The sequence below is a fragment of the Gobius niger genome (genome assembly GCF_951799975.1).
Source record: "Gobius niger genome assembly, chromosome: 4".
Taxonomy (NCBI): domain Eukaryota; kingdom Metazoa; phylum Chordata; class Actinopteri; order Gobiiformes; family Gobiidae; genus Gobius; species Gobius niger.
In genome coordinates, this window is record NC_136855.1 from 2551551 (window position 1) to 2578325 (window position 26775).

The window sequence follows — 26775 nt, forward strand, 5'->3', positions numbered from 1 at the left end:
CTGTATTGACGCTATTATTAGTGGTTAACTGATAAAATGGGAAGTGATACAGTATTAGCACTGTATTAGTCTGTAACTTTGCACACACATTAAGTAGAAAACTTCTGTTAACAGATTCTTAAAGTTGGCCTAGACGATATAAAGTTGAGCTTGTTTGGATTTAATTGAAAGTAATAAAAATCTCTGAACCTTGGATTGGCGCTATGTGACTTTCGAGAGGTAAAAAGTTCAATAGAGTTGAGCAAGTCCTAAATATCAATATTTTCAGCCAAAACTTTTTGTATAGCTTATCTATGACAAGCATCATGTAATGGAGGGTTGGAGAACACTGCCCTGAAACTTTCATTTTTTAGAAGCACCCTACCCCAGGGGCAACGCTTAGCTATCCTGCCCGGCCTTCGAGGCTCCGGGCCGGGCGGGAGGCCGTACAGCGGGGCAGTGCGTGGCTAAAAGTGTCCGCTCAAGGCAAGAGGAGAGGCGGGAGGTACGAGTGCAACCCATTCGTAAGTAATAATGGTATAATTACACAAAATTGTCCGTTTGCTTACTTGAATTTTGTCCATACCGGGCGTTTGATACACTGTGCAGACTTGGTCCTCCTCCTTCCTCTCTCAGCAGAAGATGAAGCAAGCAGAGCGAGCGAAAACGCTCCGGCAGAAACGGAACTTGCGAAGAATATTGCTACCCATAATTCCCCCGCCCATCGGATGAAATTTTGGGAGAGCAGAACGCCTGAATTACAATCAGTTTTGGGAGGAAATCTCAAAACAGAAAATCTACTAAATATTCCATATATATATGAAAACAATAAATAGGTCAAACTAAGACAATGTTTATCTCAGCCACCTCCTGGACGATCTGCGGCTCGGTTTTCTCTGGGTCTGTGCCTTCCTCCATATGTCCCTCTGGGTCCACTCCTTCCTCCTTATGTCCCTCTGGTTCCACTCCTTCCTCCTTATGTCCCTCTGGTTCCACTCCTTCCTCCTTATGTCCCTCTGGTTCCACTCCTTCCTCCTTATGTCCCTCTGGGTCCACTCCTTCCTCCTCTAGGTCCACTCCCTCCTCCTTATGTCCCTCTGGTTCCACTCCTTCCTCCTTATGTCCCTCTGGGTCCACTCCTTCCTCCTTATGTCCCTCTGGTTCCACTCCTTCCTCCTTATGTCCCTCTGGTTCCACTCCTTCCTCCTTATGTCCCTCTGGGTCCACTCCTTCCTCCTTATGTCCCTCTGGTTCCACTCCTTCCTCCTTATGTCCCTCTGGGTCCACTCCTTCCTCCTGTGGCCTGTGGCGTTGAAGCCCCGCCCCTCCCGTGGTCTGGACACAGTGCTGCAGAGCCTGGTGCCTGGTCAGACTCTGGCGCATGCGGTAGGTGGCGCCGCAGTGGCAGGTGAAGGGCTTCTCTGTGGAGTGAGCGCTGAGCAGGTGACACTGCAGCTTTGAACTCTTGACGTAGCCTGCAACACACGACACACAGCCCACGGGTCAGTCCCGGCCGCGAGAGAGGACGAGCAGCTTCGAAAGTGATGGCCCTTTAAGGCGAATATGACACGAATTTATCAGGAGCAAACTCAAGAATCAGCTCAAGGTTCTGATACTCACTTTTGGGACAGTGGGGACAGGGGTAGGTTCTGATACTCACTTTTGGGACAGTGGGGGCAGGGGTAGGTTCTGATACTCTCTTTTGGGACAGTGGGGGCAGGGGTAGGTTGTGATACTCACTTTTGGGACAGTGGGGACAGGAGTAGGTTGTGATACTCACTTTTGGGACAGTGGGGGCAGGGGTAGGTTCTGATACTCACTTTTGGGACAGTGGGGACAGGGGTAGGTTCTGATACTCACTTTTGGGACAGTGGGGGCAGGGGTAGGTTGTGATACTCACTTTTGGGACAGTGGGGACAGGAGTAGGTTGTGATACTCACTTTTGGGACAGTGGGGGCAGGGGTAGGTTCTGATACTCACTTTTGGGACAGTGGGGACAGGGGTAGGTTCTGATACTCACTTTTGGGACAGTGGGGGCAGGGGTAGGTTCTGATACTCACTTTTGGGACATTGGGGACAGGGGTAGGTTCTGATACTCACTTTTGGGACAGTGGGGACAGGGGTAGGTTCTGATACTCTCTTTTGGGACAGTGGGGGCAGGGGTAGGTTGTGATACTCACTTTTGGGACAGTGGGGACAGGAGTAGGTTGTGATACTCACTTTTGGGACAGTGGGGGCAGGGGTAGGTTCTGATACTCACTTTTGGGACAGTGGGGGCAGTGGTAGGTTCTGATACTCACTTATGGAACAGTGGGGGCAGGGGTAGGTTCTGATACTCACTTTTGGGGGTAGGTTCTGATACTCACTTTTGGGACAGTGGGGACAGGGGTAGGTTCTGATACTCACTTTTGGGACAGTGGGGGCAGGGGTAGGTTCTGATACTCACTTTTGGGACAGTGGGGACAGGAGTAGGTTCTGATACTCACTTTTGGGACAGTGGGGACAGGGGTAGGTTCTGATACTCACTTTTGGGACAGTGGGGGCAGGGGTAGGTTCTGATGCTCACTTTTGGACAGTGGGGGCAGGGGTAGGTTCTGATACTCACTTTTGGGACAGTGGGGAAAGGGGTAGGTTCTGATGCTCACTTTTGGACAGTGGGGGCAGGGGTAGGTTCTGATACTCACTTTTGGGACAGTGGGGGCAGGAGTAGGTTGTGATACTCACTTTTGGGACAGTGGGGGCAGGGGTAGGTTCTGATACTCACTTTTGGGACAGTGGGGACAGGGGTAGGTTCTGATATTCACTTTTGGAACAGTGGGGACAGGAGTAGGTTGTGATACTCACTTTTGGGACAGTGGGGGCAGGGGTAGGTTGTGATACTCACTTTTGGGACAGTGGGGCTAGGGGTAGGTTGTGATACTCACTTTTGGGACAGTGGGGGCAGGGGTAGGCGCGGGTCGGTGAGTGCAGAGCCTCATGCTCCCTTAGCGAGCGGGTGTCTTTGAAGACTTTCCCACAGGTGCTGCAGAGGAAAGCAGAACCACCGTGCTCCTGCTGGTGGCGCTGCAGCTCATGCCACTGGCAGAAGCTCTGTTCACAAACGGCGCAGGTGAAGGGCCGCTCCCCGCTGTGAATGCGGATGTGGGCCACGAGGTTTCCTGCCAAAACAGATCAGAGAAAGACTGATCAAGAGAGAATGATCAATATGTTCTGTCCAGATCTAGACATTTTATTAGAAAGTAGCATTTCAACTTTAAAAAAAACCAATGATAATCAGTGTCCTTTTGCAAAACTTTTTGGGCCAGTTCTTGTGGCGGCGCAGGCTCTTGGCGAATTATTTTCCGAGTGGCGGCGCTATATGTGCCATTCGCCTCCGCCACCTGTGAGGGGGCGTCACAAGAGGAGGTGACTGCACTGATGGAAACACGGCTGACATTCACTTCCTTGTTTACATTGCACTGTCTTGCGTTCTTTCTTAAGCCTTAGGCTCTCACAGGTCAAACTAAAAACTTTATTTACCCCATCGTGAGCTAAACGATGTTCACATCTCGAGAGAAAAAGAGCTACAGCGTCCGCTGTGGCGCGGATCGGCCCGCGCTTGGCGTGAACGCGAAGCAAAACAAAAGCACATGTTCACCCCCACTCCCACACAACCACTCTCCTGGACGCGGAGTCGATCTGGTTGGAGGAAAATGTGTGTCTCCACCCACTTAAATGCGCTAAGTCTGGAGTGGCAAGATCACAAAGTGCTCCTACTGAGCGCAAAATGTCACGCTAGCGTCTCCGTTTTGATGCACAAGATCGGGCCCTTTAAGTGCTTAGTGGTACAAGGACCCTCCAAGGGAATCACTCCTGAAAGAGCTGGATAATGTACTGTATCTTTATGTATGGTTCATGTGTGGTGGGGAGCATGTGAGTGGGTTGGCGATGGATTGGCTCCCTCCATGTACGGTAAAGCCCAGGATATGACATGATACGATTTTAGTTAGACACAATAGGAGGCATGTGTGGACAGTCAACACAGCTTTTGGAAATGTTCTGGCAGTCCTGCTCAAAAGATCTGCTCAGCTGTGAAGAACAACCTGCAAGAAATGCAGAACAGGAGCAGCAAGAACAAAATGACATCATTTTGCACCTCTGGGTGCAAGAACAAAGTTCTTGCATCTTATGAAGTATGTATAGGCCTTAATGAAGTATGTATAGGCCTTAATGAAGCATGAATAGGCCTTAATGAAGTATGAATAGTCCTTTATGAAGTATAAATAGGCCTTTATGAAGCATGAATAGTCCTTTATGAAGTATGAATAGGCCTTAATGAAGTATGAATAGTCCTTTATGAAGTATGTATAGGCCTCAATGAAGTATGAATAGGCCTTAATGAGGTATGAATAGTCCTTTATGAAGTATGAATAGTCCCTACTGAAGTATGAATAGTCCTTTATGAAGTATGAATAGTCCTTTATGAAGCATGAATAGTCCTTTATGAAGTATGAATAGGCCTTAATGAAGTATGAATAGTCCTTTATGAAGTATGAATAGTCCTTTATGAAGCATGAATAGTCCTTTATGAAGTATGAATAGTCCTTTATGAAGTATGAATAGTCCTTTATGAAGCAACCCCCATGAGCTGCCACCTTAACGTGGTGGGGTTGTTTGAGTACCCGAATGATCCGAGGAGCTATGTTGTCCGGGGCTTTATGCCCCTGGTAGGGTCTCCCATGGCAAACAGGTCCGAGGTGACGGGTCAGACGAAGAGCAGCTCACAAGACTTCTATGGACGTACACCAATCAAGGACCGAGACGTCGCCCGGCATGGCGCAGCCGGGGCCCCACCCTGGAGCCAGACCTGGGGTTGGGGCCCGAACGCGAGCATCTGGTGGCCGGGCCTCTGCCCACGGGGCCCGGCCGGGCACAGCCCGAAGGGACGACGTGGGCCCGCCCTCCTGTGGACTCACCACCCGCAGAGGGATCCGTAGGGGTCGGGTGCTAAGAGGACTGGGTGGCAGTCGAGGCCGGGTGCCTCGACGACCTGGTCCACATGCACAGCTTCTGGCGTTCGGGACATGGAACGTCACCTCGCTGGGGGGGAAGGAGCCTGAGCTTGTGCGGGAGGTTGAGAGATACCGACTAGATATAGTCGGGCTCACCTCCACGCACAGCTTGGGTTCCGGATCCCAACTCCTGGAGAGAGGCTGGACTCTCCATTTTTCTGGAGTTGCCCGCGGGGAGAGGCGGCGGGCTGGGGTGGGTTTGCTCATATCCCCCCAGCTCAGCCGTCACGTGTTGGAGTTCACCCCGGTGGACGAGAGGGTCGCGTCCCTACGCCTTCGGGTCGGGGACAGGTCTCTCACCGTTGTCTCGGCCTACGGGCCCAACATCGGTGCAGAGTACCCGGCCTTCTTGGAGTCCCTGGGAGGGGTACTAGATAGTGCTCCGACTGGGGACTCCATTGTTCTACTGGGGGACTTCAACGCCCACGTGGGTAACGACAGTGAGACCTGGGAGGGAGTGATTGGGAGGAACGGCATCCCCGATCTGAACCCGAGTGGTGTTCTGTTATTGGACTTCTGTGCTAGTCACGGTTTGTCCATAACGAACACCATGTTCGAGCACAAGGGTGTCCATAAGTGCACGTGGCACCAGGACACCCTAGGCAGGAGGTCGATGATCGACTTTGTAGTTGTGTCATCTGACCTCCGGCCGCGTGTCTCGGACACTCGGGTGAAGAGAGGGGCGGAGCTGTCAACCGATCACCACCTGGTGGTGAGCTGGATCCGCTGGCAGGGGAGGAAGCCGGTCAGACCTGGCAGGCCCAAGCGTGTTGTGAGGGTCTGCTGGGAACGACTGGCGGATCCCTCTGTCAGTGGGGTCTTCAACTCTCACCTCCGGAAGAGCTTCACCCAGATTCCGGGGGAGGGGGGGGACATGGAGTCTGAGTGGACTCTGTTCTCCTCCTCCATTGTTGATGCGGCTGCTCGTAGTTGTGGCCGTAAGGTCTCTGTTGCCTGTCGCGGCGGCAATCCCCGAACCCGGTGGTGGCGCCCGGAAGTAAGGGATGCCGTCAAGCTGAAGAAGGAGTCCTATCTGGCCTTGTTGGCTTGTAGGACTCCTGAGGCAGCTGAGAGGTACCGGCAGGCCAAGCGTGCTGCAGCTCGTGCGGTCGCAGAGGCAAAAACTCGTGTCTGGGAGGAGTTCGGGGAGGCCATGGAGGAAGACTATCGGTCGGCCTCGAAGAAATTCTGGCAAACCATCCGGCGCCTCAGGAGGGGGAAGCAGTGCTTCACCAACACTGTTTACAGTGCGGGTGGGGGGCTGCTGACCTCAACTGGGGATGTCGTCGGACGGTGGAAGGAGTACTTCGAGGACCTCCTCAATCCCGCCGTCACGTCTTCCGATGAGGAAGCAGAGGCTGGGGACTTGGAGATGGGCTCGCCCATCACCGGGGCTGAAGTCACCGAGGTGGTGAGAAAGCTCCTCGGTGGCAAGGCTCCGGGGGTGGATGAGATTCGCCCTGAGTACCTTAAGTCTCTGGATGTTGTAGGACTGTCTTGGCTGACACGTCTCTGCAACATCGCGTGGCGGTCGGGGACAGTGCCCCTGGATTGGCAGACCGGGGTGGTGGTCCCTCTCTTTAAGAAGGGGGATCGGAGGGTGTGTTCCAATTACAGAGGAATCACCCTCCTTAGCCTCCCCGGTAAGGTCTACTCCAGGGTGCTGGAGAGGAGGATCCGGCCGATAGTTGAACCTCAGATTCAGGAGGAACAATGCGGTTTTCGTCCTGGTCGTGGCACACTGGACCAGCTCTATACCCTCCGTCGGGTGCTCGAGGGTTCGTGGGAGTTCGCCCAACCAGTCCACATGTGTTTTGTGGACTTGGAGAAAGCGTTCGACCGCGTCCCTCGTGGTGCCCTGTGGGGGGTGCTCCGGGAGTATGGGGTCCGGGGCCCTCTGCTAAGGGCTGTCCGTTCCCTGTATGACCGCAGCAGGAGCTTGGTTCGCATTGCCGGCAGTAAGTCAGACCTGTTCCCGGTGCGTGTTGGTCTCCGCCAGGGCTGCCCTTTGTCACCGGTTCTGTTCATTACTTTTATGGACAGAATTTCTCGGCGCAGCCAGGGGCCGGAGGGTGTCCGGTTTGGGAGCCTCAGAGTCTCATCTCTGCTGTTTGCAGATGATGTTGTTCTGTTGGCTTCAACAAACCAGGACCTTCAGCACGCACTGGGGCGGTTTGCAGCCGAGTGTGTAGCGGCCGGGATGAGGATCAGCACCTCCAAATCCGAGGCCATGGTTCTCCACCGGAAAAAGGTGGTTTCCCCTCTCCAGGTCGGTGGGGAGTCCTTACCTCAAGTGGAGGAGTTCAAGTATCTCGGGGTCTTGTTCACGAGTGAGGGACGGATGGAGCGTGAGATCGACAGACGGATCGGTGCGGCGTCAGCAGTGATGCGGTCGCTGTATCGGTCTGTCGTGGTGAAGAGGGAGCTGAGTCGGAGGGCAAAGCTCTCGATTTACCGATCGATCTACGTTCCCACCCTCACCTATGGTCATGAGATTTGGGTAATGACCGAAAGGACAAGATCGCGAATACAAGCGGCCGAAATGAGTTTCCTTCGCAGGGTGGCTGGGCGCACCCTCCGAGATCGGGTGAGGAGCTCAGTTACCCGGGAGGAGCTCGGAGTAGAGTCGCTGCTCCTTCACGTCGAAAGGAGCCAGCTGAGGCATCTGTTTCGGATGCCTCCTGGTCGCCTCCCGCGGGAGGTGTTCCAGGCCTGTCCTAGTGGGACAAGGCCTCGTGGAAGACCCAGGACACGGTGGTGGGACTATGTCTCCGAGCTGGCCTGGTGTCGCCTCGGGGTCCCCCCAGAACAGCTGGAGGAGGTGTGTGTGGATCGGGAAGTTTGGGCATCTCTGCTGAGACTGCTGCCCCCGCGACCCGGCCCCGGATAAAGCGGAAGAAAATGGATGGATGGATGGATGGATGAAGCATGAATAGTCCTTTATGAAGTATGAATAGTCCTTTATGAAGTATGTATAGGCCTCAATGAAGTATGAATAGGCCTTAATGAGGTATGAATAGTCCTTTATGAAGTATGAATAGGCCCTACTGAAGTATGAATAGTCCTTTATGAAGTATGAATAGGCCTTGCTGAAGTATGAATAGGCCTTAATGAGGTATGAATAGTCCTTTATGAAGTATGAATAGTCCTTTCTGAAGTATGTATAGGCCTTTATGAAGTATGAATAGGCCTTAATGAAGTATGTATAGTCCTTTATGAAGTATGAATAGTCCTTTATGAAGTATGTATAGGCCTTAATGAAGTATGAATAGGCCTTAATGAAGTATGAATAGTCCTTTATGAAGTATGAATAGTCCTTTATGAAGTATGAATAGTCCTTTCTGAAGTATGTATAGGCCTCAATGAAGTATGAATAGGCCTTAATGAAGTATGAATAGTCCTTTATGAAGTATGAATAGTCCTTTCTGAAGTATGTATAGGCCTCAATGAAGTATGAATAGGCCTTAATGAAGTATGAATAGTCCTTTCTGAAGTATGTATAGTCCTCAATGAAGTATGAATAGGCCTTAATGAAGTATGAATAGTCTTTTCTGAAGTATGTATAGTCCTCAATGAAGTATGAATAGGCCTTAATGAAGTATGAATAGGCCTTAATGAAGTATGAATAGTCCTTTCTGAAGTATGTATAGGCCTCAATGAAGTATGAATAGGCCTTACTGAAGTATGAATAGTCCTTTATGAAGTATGAATAGTCCTTTATGAAGTATGTATAGGCCTTAATGAAGTATGAATAGTCCTTTCTGAAGTATGTATAGGCCTCAATGAAGTATGAATAGGCCTTAATGAGGTATGAATAGTCCTTCATGAAGTATGAATAGTCCTTCATGAAGTATGAATACTTTGAATAGGCCTTAATGAAGTATGAACAGTCTTTTATGAAGTATGAACAGTCCTTTAGCTGTCATGTTGCAGCGACTGGACGTGTCTGGTGAGACAGGCCCTTAATTTTCCTAATTCACCAAATTTTTGACCTTGTTGATTTACTTAATTACTTTACCACTGTTCTAAAGAAAAAGCAAGTACTCAATTTATGGACAGGGAAAACCTTACTTACGACTTGTGTTAGAATTGAATGGCACAGACCGGGTTGAAGCGGTTTGTTATCCCAATATTGCACACCCATAACGCAAGCGTTTTCAATACTGTGCGGCCCTAGTGCTCACTGCATGGCATAGGGATCTACTCTAATAAGGAAATTATGTAGCTTCATAGAACCACTAAAACACAGTCAACGCCCAGGTTACTTTGAAATCAGCTTCGTAAAATATGGCCCCAGTTTAGTCCTGGGCTAGTACCTTTCTGGCTGAATCCCTTGCCACAGTGCTGACAGACGTGAGGCTTTTCTCCCGTGTGGACCTTCATGTGGTTCTTCAGAGATCCAGAGTTCGCCAGGAACATGCTGCAGACCGAGCACTGCACCGGCACCGGCACCTGCCCCTGATCACAGAGAGTTTGAGTCCAGGGCGTACTCTTTCCTATCCGTAGTGCAATGTCTCGTGGTCACAAAAGATGTCTGGATGCTCAGAGAGAAAAAAGAAGTGCTCTCACAATTTAGCTCATTACTTTCTCCACAACCCCTTTAGGGTCCCGAGTCCCAGCCCACCATTTGAGAACTGCTGGTCTATATTGTCTAATAACCATCAATGCTACTATATTGTGGGAAATTTAGACCTACTACTTCTACTACTTGTTTCTCTGGACATTGGGGCATCAGCCCAAATGGCGTGATCATGAAATTTTGCACTACAGAAAACAGTGTGGGCATTTGAACAGAACCCTGCGTCAGTGCCAGTCATGTACCGTGGGGCTCAGTTTTGCAGTGGTGTCCCGTTTCTCACAGTGGAGTAGCTGGTGCACTCTCAGAGACGGTCGCCGTGTGAAGCCCCGCCCACAGTCCAGGCACATGAAGGGTCTCAGTCCCGAGTGCAGGACGAGGTGGTCCTTCAGGTCCCTCTTCAGACCGTAGGCCTTCGGGCACTGGGGGCACTGGAACGGCCGCTTCCCTTGGTGGAACAACTGTGAGGTTAGAAACAAAACACACGTCACTGTGGTGTCCCCCAGGGATCGATCCTTGGACCCGTCCTCTTTGTAGTGATGTGACGTTCATGACTGATCCTTTTTTATGAAATTTTATACAGATTTTATGGAGCTCCAAAGGACTTCAAATAAATAAATAAAATAAATGTCCATAGTGACAGATAATTATCAATGTACGCGGAGGTAAAAAAAACTATATACAGATTTTTTCATTTTTGTAATTTTTGAGTTAAAACCGATAAAGACCTATCATTATTTTATTTTTTTGTCTGCCTAAAGGTTCAAGAAAAAAACAAAAGTACATATTGCAGTGATATTTGAATATATTAAAAATGAGTGAATTTAGACTTTTAAGATGGCTGTCTTTTGAATGGCTCTCGTGAAATGAACAAATCCCAAAGACCCGGCTCCCAGTAAAGAGCCATTTCTGTCATCACTCTTTGCTTTGTGCCACCTTACATTTTTTAAAGACAGGGAAAGATATTAATTCATGTAAATGATTGTCAAATTTACAGTCCATGAACACTGCCCCCGACACCTCGAATCAACTCTGGGACGTCAACTGGGCAATAAATTTATTACAAACAATGAAAGCGGAGGCCACCAAGTTAAAATGTTAGGAAAGTTAGACATAAGTTTGGACACAACTAACATATTGTAGCATCTCCATTCTTCACAAGGACGAGTTTAAAGGCACATTTCATAACTTGCAGGGTCACCTTTCAGTGTCAATGTCACATGTGAACAAATGTAACTCTCGCACACAGGGAAACTTGCAAAAGGTGGGTTTTATTGCAACGTTTCGGCTCTAGGCCTTCTTCAGGCAAATGGCTATAGAGCGGTAAAGAGCCACCTTAAAAGGGGGGTGGCCGATGACGCAAAAAATGACCGCGTCCAAAATAAAAAGGTACACAGGCCATATAACATAGACACCCAAACCATATCAGTGCACATACAATATATACATATTCCACTATATACACACACTATATACTTAATCTAAATCAGATGTAGTACACATATGGGAAACAAATATCACAGTTAGTCTGAAGAGGGAAAAACTGACTGTGTATATTCATATCACTATGTTCACCTCAGACAGAACAACTGTATCAGTGGCTAAAACATCACCATGCATTATTTATCATAGATAAACATTCAGGTTGAATTCATCATTCAGACCCTTCGGAGCCAAAGTCTGAAGGGTAAAAATCCAGTAGGCCTCGCGTTGTTTTAAGAGTTTATCGTGATCGCCCCCTCTCGGAGGCGGGGGGACACATTAAATCCCACAGAATCGGAGAGCGCGGTCATTTTTTGCGTCATCGGCCACCCCCCTTTTAAGGTGACTCTTTACCACTCTCTAGCCATTTGCCTGAAGAAGGCCTAGAGCTGAAAACCGTTGCAATAAAACCCACTTTTTGCAAGTTTCCCAGTGTGCGAGAGTTACATTTGTTCACATGTTACGAGCTTCACGCACGACTTCTCCTACGCACCTGGTATGAATTTGATGTACGAAGCACCCGCTTTCTTCAGTGTCAATGTCACAGAAATGCACATGTGCATTCAAGTGCCAATAACTGAACAATCAGTTCCTAAGTATTATCGGAAACGTCTTGGGCAGTGTTTATTTTGACAACATATTATAATTTAGCTTAGGGTAATCCTTTAAGGAATATGTAATTCAGTATTAGTCCAGTTATAGTCATGTAATTCTAGAATATTGTTAAACACAAATGTTATTTGTATACTATTTCTGTTAAAAGGGGTGAACTTGTGGAATGTCTTGCTGATTATCTCAAGAGGAGTCTATTTATTTTACATATGTTTCATTTATCATTTAAGAAAAAATAAAAGTTAAACATTTCAATCCTTAAAAACATATTTGTATCAACATCAACACAGTAAAATGTAGCTCTAAGTTTATTTTCATGGAAATTTCCTTTCATTTTGATGGGTAAATGCTGTGCTGTAAGGATAGGCATAATAAGCTGCGGCTTCAGCATACACCTTACCCTCTTTGATTGTATTGATTATACTGTATACACTGTGAGAGGAAAAAGTATGTGAACACTTTGGAATTTCTCACATTTAGGCCTAAATTGGTCATAAAATGTGGTCTGATCTTCATCAAAATCACAAGAATGATTAAACAGTGTCTGCTTATACTAATACCACCCAAACATTTACATTTGATCATATTTTTATTGGCCACAACATGTAAACATTGACAGGAGAGGGAGGAATACACCTCCATACTTCACAATGAGGATAGGGTTTTGATGTTGGTGCTGTTCCATTTTTCCTCCACACATGATGTTGTGTGTTCCTCCCAAACTATTCGACTTTGGGTCCAACAAGCCACTGAAAATGTTTCCAGTAGTGCTGTAGAGCATCCAAGTGCTCTTTCACAAACAGAAGATGAATAGTTTTGGGAGGAACACATAACGTCATGTGCGAATGGAAAATGGAACAGCACCAACATCAAAACCCTATCCGCACTGTGAAGAATGGTGCAAGGAGTATCGTGGTGTTTTCCAAAGCATTCACATATTTTTTCTCTCACTGTATTAGTTGCTTCATGTGCATATAACCAAATAAACCTCCATTTATTCATGTTTTTCTTCCACAAACCTACCGGAGACCCTAAAAAATAATTGGTCCTGGAGCGTTCTACAGCAGGATGGTAAGTAAAGGCACTATATTAACCACTACAGCCACTGGGTCACTGAAAGCTCAAATACGCAGTAATATCAACTTTTTCTTTTGAAATGAAAGTTGCATAACACACCTTTAAGTTGTGACAAAATGACCATCCTGGTTCTGGTCAGAGTTCAGGTCAGGGTCAGTACCTGGTGCGCCCGGAAGCTCTCTTTGGACGAGTAGCCCTTCCCACACTGGTCGCACGTGAAGGGTTTCTTGCTGAGGTGGGTGAATTTGTGTGTGTCCAAGTGACTTTTCTGGAGAAACTTCTTCCCGCACGTTTCACAGGTGTGCCGCCGCTCCCGCCCACCTTTCGTCTCCACGGTAACCGCCTGAGCAGGATTACAGAGCACAGAGCATGACTTGGTCGATCTTTCCACCTGCGTTAAAATCAGTTCATCTCCTTCTCAAAACACTCCAACTGCTGATATTGTGAGGTGACACTGCTCTTTGAAGCGCAGACAGCTCCACTGGACTCGGGCTGCTCATTTCAACACTCAAACTGCCTCCAGCACGAGGCACGTCTAATTGCTAATACCAATACTTTCTTGAAAAAAGTATGCGGGCCTCAAAGGGACAGCTCTCACAAGTCGAGCGTGGAGTTCCTAAAGGCTCCGTTCTGGGCCCTGCCCACTTCTCTTTTCATTGTTTTTCTGATATTGTTTCCAGTAAAAACAACATTGAATCCCTCTCAAAGTGTCTGCAAAAAGTAAAAACGTTGCAGTCTTAATGAGAAAAAGACAGAAGAACAACAACAAAAATGTGGATGACCCGCATGATGTTCTTAGCTCTTGGCTCCTCACCTTCGAGCCTCTGCCACAAACCTTGGGGTAGTTTTTGATAGCACCTTCAGGTTCAACAAAAATATAAATTCTGCCATAAAAGCCAGCTTCTTTCAACTTAGAAAGCTTATCTTCCACACAGCGATTTTGAATGAGTTATTCATATGTTTATATCGTCACACATTGATTATTGTAATACGCTCTATTGTGGGCTGGACAAATCCTCACTTAACCGCCTACAACAAGTCCAGAATGCTGCTGCGCGCTCACTGACAGGAACATGGAGCTCAGGGACTGACTAAGATCTTGAAGCTTGTTTTCAAATGTCTTAATGGACATAGGGTTTCTGTGGGGAATGGAAAAGCATTACACCTTAATTCATTCAATTGTGCTTAACAGCACAATTGAATGAATTAAGGTGTCAATTAAGCACAATTAAGCTGTCAAACTTTAAATTGCTATTACATCTAAAATAATGACATTACTTGACAGTTTTTACAGCATTAGTTCGTCAAAAATACAATTCTGGTTCAAAACTCATTCAGCTAAGGTTTTGGTTGAAACAGCACACAATCATTGACTCAAAAGTGTGTCTAATTTGCTTTTAAGCAGTGCTGCCAATCGCTAATTTTTTTAAACTGTGATTAATCACACTTGTGAAATTCTCATCATTTTTCTCTAATAATTGTAATGTGTCTCACATAAAACACTCAAAAAGCATTTGCTAGATTTCATTAAGCAAATACTCACAATCTTTAACCTGGCTAACACCAGGCTGCTGTGTGGGCTCGAATTATTTCGAACTGCACAACAGCCTGGGGACCATGGCCAAATCTCCGGTGGATTTGGGAACCAATCACAGAGCGAGGAGGGACGGCAAGACGATGACGCGCTATTCGATATATGGAAGCTTGTAGTTTATTTACGGATAATTTAAAAAAAAGTTTATTTACGGATCCAACATGACAGCAGCAGACACGATGGTATTTTTTGATCAAGCTTTAGACCTTGTTCTAAATAATTTAGCTCAAAAGTTTACAGCGGGTACGTCATACGTCATCTCATACGATGATATGATTGGCCATGGCTACGTGCAGACGCATGAGACTTTTTTTTTTTTTTTTCGTATCGCCCAATAAACGAGTATGGACGATCGTAAACCACACCTCTCCTACGAGAAAATGAATTGGTGGTCCCCAGACTAAATATCACTTGTGATTTTAGTCTGGTGTTAGCCAGGCTACACAATCTTGGTAAATAAAACACTTTTCCCGATGACACAAAAACATTGAGAATAAAAAAAAAAAGCATGAATTTTGCATAATTCAAGCTTGAATTATTTATAGAAAATCTAAAAGTAGAAAATGAGCTAGTTTAGTAAAGGCGCTGGCATTAAAATGGACTAAAAACCTTTCGAATAGATTCTGCATTAATGTGAAGTAATAACTCCAAATCACTAAAATGCGGTTTGTCTGTGGACTCACCTTAACTTGTCGGCCCCCCGCCATCTCCGCGGTAACGCCCCTCCTCGGGTCTCGTCTAACTCGCTTTCTCACGCTCGCAGTCGGTTTACGGAGAGGAGGCGTGACTGCTGCAGACAAACTGTGTTCCAGCTGTGCTCCAGCGGCCATCTTGTCTCTGTCGTCTGCCTCTGGGGTTTGTTCGTACAGTTTCTCCACAGGAGGTGATAATGTTTCAGCCTCATGTTCTCTCTCAGAGTGTCCGAGTGTGACTGGATCTGTGAGAAAGACATTTCGGTAACACTTCAGATTCAGCCCGCAAGATCCATGGTTAGGTACAGGTAACAAGAAAGTAATTACACATGTAAGTACAGGTACTTTTTGTCGCTTTTTCAATGCTTTCTTTGTCACGTTTTAGTCACATTTTTGTCATGTTTTGTAGCCTTTTCTGTTGTGTTTTTGTAACTCTTTTGTCACGTTTTTCACATTTTTGTTGTGTTTTTGTTGCTTTTTCATACTCGTTTATACTGCTATTTTGACTCTTTTTATAAGAAGCTTTTAGATTTGGGTAATGCTCTCGGTTCACACAGAATCTGACAGAGTGCTGTTGGGGGGATTTTGTGTGTCGCATGGACATCAAACATGTCAGTATTTGTGAATGGACACGCGAGGGAAAGACGGCAGAGCCATTTCGGAGTTATTTTAGACAAAATCCCATATCCTACAATAAACATTAAGAGAGTTTGCTCTATTTTTTACTTTCACATTCAAATCTTTACACTTTACATATCATGTCAGTTATAAGCTAAGCTAAAAAGGTGGGTCTTGAGCCTGCTCTTTAAAACATGAACGTTCTCTGCAGCCCTGAGCTCCTCCTCAGGTGGTTCCAGAGGCGAGGGCCATAATATTGGAAAGACGCCTCGCCGTGAGTCTTTTTGTTGACTTTAGGAATAACTATGAGACCCCTGCCGGAGGAGCGAAGGGGCCGTGAAGGTCTGTAAGGTAAAAGCAGTTCTGAAAGATAAGAAGGACCAAGACCATTAAAACATTAAAAGAACTTTAAAGTTTATCCTGAAACAAACGGGGCCAATGCAGCGATTCTAAAACCGGTGTAATGTGGTCCCGCCTCCTGGTCTTCGTCAGGACACGAGCTGCTGAATTTTGTAAAAGTTGTAGACCTCAGATCCTCTTTTTGGGAAGACCAGAAAGCAGGGCATTACAGTAGTGGATACGACTGGTGATAAAAGCATGCATGAGCGTCTCCGTGTTGGCCCGAGAGAGAATGGGGCGGACTCTGGCTATGTTCTTTAGATGGTAAAAACCTATCTTTGTGATATTCTTAATGTGTGGAATAAATGCCAGCTCAGAGTCAAAGATCACACCCAGGTTTTTCACCTGTGAGGATGGATTAAAGACATGACTGTAGTTTGGGTAAACGTTTCTCTCTCTGGGCCTCATTTCAGTTTTGTCCTGGTTAAGCTGGAGAAAGTTTTCTGTTTCCATCCATGATTGGTCTGGTGTCATCAGGAGACATGGAGATGTATAACTGTGTATCATCAGCATAACTGTGAAAGTTGACTCCATGTTTCTTGATGACGAAGAGGGAGCATATGCAGGTTAAAAAGCACTGGGCCTAAAATTGAAGCCTGGGGCACACCACGTAATGTAATTTCATGGACCTTAGAGGAGAAGAAGTATCCACACTTACCATGAACATCCTGTCTGTGAGGTAGGAAGTAAACCATTTGTGTACAGCACCAGAGAGGCCGATGTGTTTCAGACGAGTTAAAAGAATAGTGTGGTCGACTGTATCAAAGGCAGCGCTCAGATCCAGGAGAACCAACACTGTGACCTTCTGTGAGTCACAATTTAATCTAAAGTCATTCATAATCTTTAAGAGGGCGGTCTATTAAAATCATTAAGATGGATAAAGACAAGTTTCTGTTAAGATTTTGCTTAAAAATGGATGCTGGTCTGAATTTTTTTTAAATCACTACAGTCCAAATTGCTCTTCTTCAACAGGGGCCTCACCACCGCCCCTTTAGAGGATCCATGTTTTCACCTGCAGCGTCTCGTCCTAACATGGGCAGTACCTGGTTTTGTGGCGGGTCCCAGCAGGAGTTCTGCCCCGGTCTGAATGGTCCTCGTGGCTCGGACTCTTTGACCCTGAGTTTGGACTGAGAGGTTGTGCCGGGAGCTGCGCTGAGCCTGACAGGCAAAACTGAGGGCACAGACATGAAGACGCATAAACATCAACATGGAAAGACACGTAGAGCTGATAATGCAGCCTGTCGTGGATATAAATGATCAGGAAAACATCTGTGGGATTGGACATTGAGCTGCAAGTGTCTGTGGAGAAGCTGGAAACTTACCGAAGGAACAGAGGAGGTGGAGTTGTAGATTTCTCTTTGGCTTTTCCCTTCTGCAAAACAACATACCAGAGATCGGACTGATGACCTCACAGGAAAATGGATATTCTAAATGTTTCAATTCAAATCTAGAGATGGGACAACAAACAATAATTTTGTTAATCACAATTAAAAATTGCAACAATTAATTTATCGGCACGTTTTTTTAATAATGGGGGTCATCGTGTTAGAAGATAATCCTAAATCCACCAGACGACCACTTGTCGATGATGTTTGGCTTTACCCAAATCTAGAGGTTTCTTAACTGAAGAGCTATAGGCCAGTGTAACATCTCATTTGAAAGCTATGACCAACAAAATTGATCTAAACAGATATTTTTCCTTGCGTTGTTGCCGCCACATTTTTATTTATTTTTTTATCACTTTTTTGTTGCTCTTTTGTGGCTTTTTGTGTTGTATTTTTGACACTTTTTACATCGCTTTCTTTTCAAATTTTTTGTGGCTTTTTAGTCTTGTTTTGTGTGGCTATTGATGCTTTTTTGAATAAGCTTTTAGATTTGGATAATAAGAGCATAGTTTCCGTTCGCCGGCTGTAGCCAGTTAGAAAAGCAGGTGACTTACCAAAGGTAAAAATAATTTCCATCGACCAAGTAGGCCAACAGTAAAAATGTGGAAGAAGCGGGGTCCGTGGTGAATCGCTCGTGCCTGACCGTTGATGACTTTGGCACTGCCGATTTGCTCCTCCATAATATTTCAGCGGTGAAAGACTTAATGGTTCATTTTACACCTGAAGCCAAGCGTGGAAGGGCATCTTACAGCCCAACCCTTGCTGTGCAGCTGATGCGGTCAGATCTGGATAAGGACAGCGTTTGGGTTTACCTTCTGTCGGAGTTAAAGTGCAGATGAGTATATCTGCATGACGCTTGCCGCGATTTGAGCTGCATTTCCTGACATCATTCTTTCTTTAGTCATGTTTTGGCCCTACTAAAGCACTCATGTAGTGTTCTGTCTATAAATACATAGGTGCATTGTGATGGATATTAATATACATAATAACACATTCATTATATATTTTTCAAGGCCCGGTAATTCTTGTGAATGTGCGACATTTTACGACCCAGTCGGCCAAAGTGTCCGGCAAAAGAAAGGTCTAGCAGTTAAATACTTACTTTATGTCGGTCAAGTCAAACCACAAACTAAAGTCTCACCGTGTGATTGGTGGAGTCCTGGTGCGTCCCCCGACCTCCTGGCAGCTCAGACCCCGCCTCCAGGGGAAGCCCCACCCACCACAGGCCAAGAGCGCCCCCGCAGGACAGGGAGGGTCCTACAGCCAGGCCTCTCGGCAGAAGAGACATCAGGGAGGAGACGGTCCACTGCTCCATGACGTCCATCTGAGGACGAGGACAAAGCAATCACTTAAAAGCACTATTTACAACAATAAACCTAAAATGCTCCTGACTGTCCTTTCAAACAAACGTTCAGTTTCACCTTCTTTTTCAATCTGAAATAGTTTCAAGTACCCCCTGCAAAGCGAATCGAAGCGTGAGGTATCCAAAAGGTTCCCACCCCGTGTCAACAAAATGCTGAAAAAGTTTTGTTTTATTGTTGTCCAGAAGGAGGGCGGTTTTTATACGTTTATTATAATAGTAATATTTCATAATATACAAAGAATGCACTCAGTTATAAATGGCACAAAAATCATACTGAAAAGCCGAGTTGCCTTAAAGCAGGGGTGTCCAAAGTGCGGCCCGAGGGCCAACTGCGGCCCTCATACCAATTTTTGGTGGCCCACAGCCTTCTTGTTTTATTGCCACACATTGTCAGAGATGGTCATTTTACTCCAATTTGAATAATTCCATGCAATTAAAACTTAAAAAATGAACATTTATTGTGGGACTGAGCTGGCATTATGGTTCTAAGTGTGTGGAATGGTTTAAACCTCTCTTAAATATACCCAGTTGAACGTTTGAATGCATTGACCTGAATCTGTGGCCCTCCATGCCTTATACATGTTAGTATATGGCCCCCGGGGAAAAAAGTTTGGACACCCCTGCCTTAAAGTGTGACAATGGGTAGCGGTGCAAAAGAACCAAGGGGTTCTCAAAAACATACAAAATGTAAACACCTTTGCAGATTTAAAATGTGAATTAAACTAAAATCGCAGTTGCTATAAGTAAAACTAATACATGACCACTACTTCCTGTTTAATACTTGATTTGACCAAGTTTATTTACCTCAAATCCGGGGACACAGGCTAGGAAAACACCAAGTAAATATAATTCACCAGAGCTTTGGCCTGTCACCATTAGAACATTTGAAGTTCAAAATATTGAGGTAGAAAAATATCATAATAAACGATATTATTGAGCACCACTCGATGACACTGAGACAAACTGGGAAAAAAAAGTGTTCTCTTGTTCTAAAAGTTGTTTTTAAATTAACATACAGTACCTTTAACAACACACGACGAGAACATTCAAACTCAATGAAGCGCAATGTACTACAGTGAAATTGTTCAAATACTATAAAAATAGGGTTAAAAAATGTAAAATAAACGACAAACATTTAAGCCAAAAAAGTTGAGTTTATCTTTCATTTATTGGATGATAAGTCGATATAGTAATTATTTTGACAGCCCTAGAGCTTAAACAAATGAAGTTATTTTAATTCAGCCTTTCCATAAGAATAATTTTGCGAAGTGTCTCCGATGCCGTCAGACGGTTCTCGGTTATTCTGCCGTCACATATGTTTGAAATGGGTTGGAAAACACCTACGTTTAGAAACAGGAAAACAATTAAGGTTGACCTCTTACCCCCGCCTGAACCGGGCACATTTTTTCCCGTTCCCCCAAATCTAACGGCTTCTCGACTGGAGAGCAAAACACCTCATTTGAAAGCTAAGACCTACAAAAGTGATTGTAACTTTTTGTCACGTCGCTGCGTTTAAGCGTTTTTTGCCGTGTTTCTGTCTCTTTTTTGTTGCTTTTGCTGTGTTTTCTCCACGTTTTTGTGTCACTTTTTTGTCACTTTTTCGTTCATCTAATTTTTGTTGTTTTGCTAGCTGCGTTTTTGTCTTTTAGATTTGGGTCAAATGGGCACAGTCTACATGGGAGTTAAGAGGTTAAAGGGATGTTTCAGGATTTTTGACATAGAGCGTCAATTGTGTTGTTGATTTCTGGAGATATTTATGTTTTTTAATTCATGCAGTATTTGAAATGTTTAGTGGTGCTTGGCTAGTGCTAGGCTAGTGCATGTCTATGGTAACTCCTTTGTGAATTCCACGTGTAGTAATGCGGCCGCAGGTAAACAAACTACTGTAGATCCGGTAACTTAGCAGATCACTCCGCCGCTGCGTAGCTACAACCAGGAAGCTGATGCTGCTCAAATATCTATATCTATATATTCTTTCAAATGCAAAATGGTTATATTTCAAAAATTATGTCAACACAGACATTTACATCAGCAGTCTTGTGTTATAAGTGATTTGCCTCAGGTGCTCTGTGCTTGGGACAGACTGTTTTTAATGCAGGCTACTAGTTACCATAGGCATGCACTAGCCTATAGCACTAGCCTAGCACCACTAAACTCTTCAAATATAACGACTGCATGAATTGAAAAAAAATATACATCTCCAGAAATCAACAACACTCAAATTAGGGCTGTGCAATTAATCGAAATTCGATTACGATTTCGATTACAACAGTAAACGATTACAAAATTTGCATAATCTCAAAAAAATCGATTATAATTTATTTATTTTCTCTCCATTTTTTTGTATTTTTTTTTTCCCATTTTTTTTTTTTTGCAAAGCCGACTTGCGTTATTTCAGGCCGCTGGGATTATTTTCCCTTCCCTTTTCACGTGCCGTGGCTCATGCTTTTGTCTGACATAAAAACAAATAGCGCTGTGATGTCATCAGGCCGCGCTGCTCAGTTTACTTGCGCAGGTGTGAGGGCTGGCCAGCAGGGGGCAGGTGTGAAACAGGGACCTCTCTTTAATCAAGGCGTACTTGAAATCATTTGTACTTTTAAGACTGTCCAGAAAACATAAAATATCATCATAGTGTTTTGATTAATAAATAAATAAAATAAAGATACTTTTTTTTTTAAGGCGGCAAATAATAGTTTGAATAATCGTGATTTCAATTACGACAAAAACAATCGTGATTATTATTATTTTAAATAATCGAGCAGCCCTAACTCAAATGAGGCCCTATGTCAGAAATCCTGAAATATCCCTTTAAGATTAGGAAAATTATTTAGATTAGGTACGTGGCAATGTTAAATCAATTTTGTCTGATAACTGACCATTTATTGTATCTCTCAAACCAATACGAAGAGCATAAAATGTAGCTGTTTCAGACAAAACAAAAGTGGTGTGAACCCTTGGTCACTGGACGTCTTTTTTCGCATTATCGCGAGGAGACGGCAAAAGAGTTTGTATCCGTAATTAATCTGGGAGGATACGTTCAAATAAAAGCCAGTGATAGAAATACATCTAAAATATCTTCCACCTCAAAGTAAATATACGCTTAAAAATCACAGTAGCGACCAAATGATTCACACCACCGCTGCAGTAATAGATCTGATTCAAATATGTCCATCCTGGTGTTGAGAAGATCGTAGGAAGTAACGCAGGGAAACCTCATGTGCGGCCAACAAAAGCAGCGGCTAACTCTCGCTAAACCGACGAAACCGAGCGAATAAAGCCTTCAAACTGTCGTAAATGTAAATAGAATTGCACCTATTAATGTTTGATAAATATACGTACGTGTCTGGGCCGCTGTTTTGGTGATTTTGAAGGTGAAATTCGCAGGAAATTGTTACAATTTTAACTGCGGAAAAGCTAATGTCAACAAGGCCCACTGCGCATGCGTCACTTCTTCTTCAGAATCACGGACGCAGCAGCAGCGCCACCGACTGGACAGAACCAAGACTACAACAATAATAAAGAGAGCCCCCGGATCTGCAAAAATACTTCTTTCTACGCGTTATTTGCGATTATATTTTGTCCGCCATTTATTCCTCTGGCCAACGGATATCAATTGAATCGTCGTCATCTTTTCAATCCAAATAATATTGTCCTGAGTTTTGGAAGTGCAATTTGCAAACCTGCCCAGGAGATGGCGCCAGTTCGTTCCTAAATTCGACTCAGCCCATTCTGACTCTTATGTTCGTTTAACCTCTTAACCCTCACCTCAAATTTAAATTCTAAACAATTCTAAAATTCTAAGCAAAAAATGAGACGAAAACGAGGATGAAAATGCAACAAAAGATCGACAAAAATGTGACAAAAACGCAACAAATAGGCTACCAAAGAATAGCAGTAGTGACAAAAATGTGACAAAAATGCAACGAAAAGAAATGTCAAAAAAAGTGACTACAACGCGGTGCTACAACTGTGAATTTTGGGTAAAAATAAACTGGAGAAAATACACTTTGTTAAGGCGAGGTTAAGGGGTTAAAGACGTGGAGTCTCACTTTTGTTTCCTCCACACTGTTAAAAAAGAAAAAAGGAAAATGAAAAGAGTGTTCCACTACAAAGTATAATTACAATGTGGATTTTCTAAGCGGATAAAAGGGGGGACTATATTGTAAGGCGTAATAATACCAGGAGTAATTTGGCACATTGTTTAATTTTGTGTAATTATACTTTGTAGTGGAACACTTCACGTAACCATATTGAAATAGGGAAAACGTGGAAGAGCTTGGTAGCTTCTATCTTGACCTGTTTTGGAGCTATAGAGGAGAGAGGGAGAGGCTAAATGCTAACGCCGTCTGTGCTGTGTTTACGTGACTGAAGGCACGGGGGAAGATCAGACAGGTCCTAAAGAACTCATCAAAGCTAAGGTAAGAACATATCTCAGTATGTAAAAACGGTGGCCTATTCCTTTAAGAGTGAAGACACACATCTACAGGTAGACACTGAACATGAACACTGTACTAAATTCGACACAGACAAACACTAGAGATCTACCCTGCTACAAAGTGATCCATCTTTGTAGTACAGTAAAAACCAGGTGACCGCGGTAAACCCTCTAATCCAGCGTCGTGGTTTAGCCCTCTGGTGTTTTCTGGGCGCTTTATTTCCCACCAAATGCACGTATAAAGTCGGACTGATCTGATTCATAGTCGTCCCACATGTTCCCTGTGTGGCCCTAATTACATAACCAGCTGTAGGACTCCACTCTATAGCGCCTCCTACCTATTCCTGGACCACTGCAGTTCTTTATGATCGGCATGCATTTTGACACGGAACATTCTCCTCGTGAACCCAAACAAACTATATTTCACGCTGAGCACGGAGCTCTGCACATGCTCAGTCCGAGCGGTGTCAGGTTATCACTTATTTTAGACTGGGACTGCGACACGGTCCGGACTTAGACCAGGTCTAGACCAGCCTTAGTCCTGCTCTGGTCTCTGGAGGGATTAGCACGTCCACACGGTGCTCTAAGACAGGACCTAACCTGGTCTGAACCCGGACTAAGCAAGGTCTGAACCTGGCTCTAGAGAAGAAGACCTGAAGACTGGCCTACACCTGGATTAAGCAAGGTCTGAACTAGGTCTAAACCCGGTCCGAGCCTGGATTAAACCCGGTCTGAGCCTGGCCTGCTGGAGCTACTGAAGGTGAGTCTGCTGGTGTTGAGGGGCTGACCCCGGAGAGAACAAAAACCTAAACGGACTACAAACATGGCCGCCCAGCGTCAGGTGACTGAGGAGAGAGAGAGGCGGGGCAAAGGGAACAATCATCCAATCAGCAGTGAGCTCAACCGAAGGCCGTCAGGTCCAGTCTGCTCTAAGATAAACGTAGATTTCAGTTACTTTTAGAACACCATTCATCCCGGCCTATTGTACATGTTTTTAGTGGTAGGGGAAACCAGAGTAGCCGTAGGTAACCTAGTTCATGTACTTGACCACCTTTTTGAAGTAACTGTAGTTTTGCCATGTGGTACTTTTTACTTCTACTTGAGTAATATTCTCATGAAGTAACTGTACTCTTACTGGAGTAAAAGAAAACTCGTTCCACAGAGAGTAAATATTTAAGATGTAGTTTGTGTTTCATGGATTTAATTCTTCAGAAAAAATTTGCGTATTTTTCTGCGGTTTCTTTTGGAAATACGAGGATTTAACTAAAACATAATTTCATTTTTTTGTTTCTCATCATTAATGTCACGCTCAGTTGCATTTCCCCAGGTACTTCTTCAGTCGATGAAATATTCTGGTCACGAGTTTTTACTTCAAATTGAGTAAAATGATTTAAAAGCAAAGCAGGGTTTCACGCTGGGCCCTAGAAAGCATTACAAGTCATTAAATGAATTGTGCCAAAAACCAAGGCCTTAAATGTCATTAAAAAGCAATAAATTCAAAAGATTTCTGTTTTGTCTAATTCCTCTGTTTGCAAATATTAAGAAATTAAATATGTAGTAATTATATTCTGCGTTCGTGGCAATACAATATAGTATTTGGGTATTAAAATGGCATTAAATAGCACTAAATTTCACTTCTGTCTGTGTAAACCCTGTAAACTTACTATTAAATATTTCAGCTTCTCCAGGGCTGCCAACTTTTCACCAAACTCTGGAGTGAGACCGGTCGGCCCTGAGCTGGGGGGCCTTCTTCATGGTGATAGTGTCTTGTAATCGTATTAAATTATAAGCCAAAAAAAAGGATGACTTACATGACTGAGCACATCAGGAGTTGGATAATGGATCCGTCAGAGGAGGTTTGGCACCACCCCACATGACCATCAGAACCAGAACTCCAAGAATCATTTTTATAATTCAGATATGCTTTCCTGCGATCTAGTGCATTTTAGATCATAAATAATACTTTTAGCTGGTCTATTGACTGGTGTTAAAGAATTAATTTTCTGGGGCCCCTTTGAAATTGGGGCCTCTGAGCAAATGCCCAGTAAGCCCCCTTCATTGTTACGGCCCTGCCAAAAGGTACAATGACACAAAGCAATGCAGCTCAAAAACACATTTAAAACTTCCCCCTGCAATGAAGTCAGTTATAAAGTTTGACTCCTGTTAGCAAAATGTATTCATTTTACATTAGGCCATCAAAAAAATATATATTCAAACCTACCCTGGCATCACTTTTAAAAAACATTCATGTTGTTTGGCTTCTATTTGAGTGTTTTTAGTCATGTCTCTCCTGGTTCTCTGCGTCAGTCATTACAATTATTACTTTACAATTCCAATTTTTAGTCTTCTGCAGTATGTTAGAGCAACCTACTGGCCTCTGAATATTACTCCATTAAAGGTTTCTCAAAAAAAGTTTTATCTGCGCATATTTGATGTTTTAGTGACCCAGTGGTCAGCATGGGGCCTTTACTTTCCCTCCCAGCGGCCTCTATGACGTCCTATCAATTCCAGCGCTCCCCACTGGAGCGTTATCGAGGGCACTGTGATGAAAAGAAAAGGTGCCATTCAAGCCACGCATTCAGCCATTGGGCCACAAATATCAAGTTTATTTTTGCTCATAAAATGTTCCATAAAGCACCTTTGAGTGAAAGTACTGATATATGAGTAGGGTTGGGCAACAATACCAGTATTTTAACAATACTTGATTCAAGATACCAATACCTGAACGATGCTCTCTCCGATACTTACACTACTTACTAAGTATTTGTCGTCTAGAACCAGAAGATAAGATAAGATAAACCTTTATTGATCTCACAAAGGAGAAATTCACTTGTTACAGTCGGCGTTACTTCACAGTCTTATTGTACAGTCTGACAGCAGTGGGGATGAAGGCTTTGCGGTAGCGCTCCGTCCTGCACTGAGGGTGTCTCAGTCTGCCACTGAAAGAGTTGCTCAGCTCCTCTACAGTCCCGTGCAGTGGGTGGGAGGTGTTGTCCATGATGGAGGTGAGCTTGGCTAACACCCTCCTGTCCCTCACCTCCTCCACAGAGTCCAGGGGGCAGCCCAGGACGGAGCTGGCCCTCCTGACCAGCTTGTTCAGTCTGTTCTTGTCCCGCTCTGTGCTGCCTGGGGCCCTGCACATGGCAGCGTAGTGGAGAGCAGAGGCGACCACAGAGTCATAAAAAGTCCTGAGCAGAGGCCTGCTCACTCCGAACGACCTCAGTCTCCTCAGAAGGTGAAGGCGACTTTGGCCCTTCTTGTTGGTGTTGTGGGACCAGTCCAGTTTATTGTTGAGGTGAACACCCAGGTACTTGAAACTGTCCACCTCCTCAATGTCCTCCCCCTGGATGTTCAGCGGTGTGTGCGGTAGTGGTAGAAAGCAGAACAATAGTGTGTGGAAGATCTGCACATTTACAACACTGGGTTGAAGAAACATGTGAAAAATGGGGAATAATTTAGGAGAAAATGGTGGGAAAATAAGGACAAATTGTGTAAAAAAATAAAAAACATAC

At 44.7% G+C, this 26775-nt stretch overlaps 1 protein-coding gene across 1 annotated transcript; it reads right to left on the bottom strand.

Moving 5' to 3' along the window:
- Nucleotides 1-805: 805 nt before the first annotated feature.
- On the bottom strand, nucleotides 806-22247 carry LOC306961761 (uncharacterized protein). The gene is made up of 10 exons (XM_079554636.1): nucleotides 22168-22247; nucleotides 18607-18789; nucleotides 17403-17452; nucleotides 17124-17251; nucleotides 15055-15308; nucleotides 12938-13120; nucleotides 9852-10067; nucleotides 9347-9488; nucleotides 2904-3137; nucleotides 806-1454 (listed from the first exon to the last, which is right to left on the bottom strand). The coding sequence occupies exons 2-10, from the start codon at nucleotides 18787-18789 to the stop codon at nucleotides 817-819; spliced, it is 2028 nt and encodes a 675-aa protein (XP_079410762.1). The 5' UTR covers nucleotides 22168-22247; the 3' UTR covers nucleotides 806-816.
- Between the last annotated feature and the right edge of the window lie 4528 nt (nucleotides 22248-26775).

Bases quoted from the DNA above. Each gene is read 5' to 3' on its own strand.
- LOC306961761 (XM_079554636.1), bottom strand. From the start codon at position 18,789: ATGGACGTCATGGAGCAGTGGACCGTCTCCTCCCTGATGTCTCTTCTG. The intron at 13,121-15,054 runs GTGAGTCCACAG...AATCCTGCTCAG, and splicing joins CGGGGGGCCGACAAGTTAAG to GCGGTTACCGTGGAGACGAA. The intron at 1,455-2,903 runs GTGAGTATCACA...CGTGTGTTGCAG, and splicing joins CTGCCCCCACTGTCCCAAAA to GCTACGTCAAGAGTTCAAAG.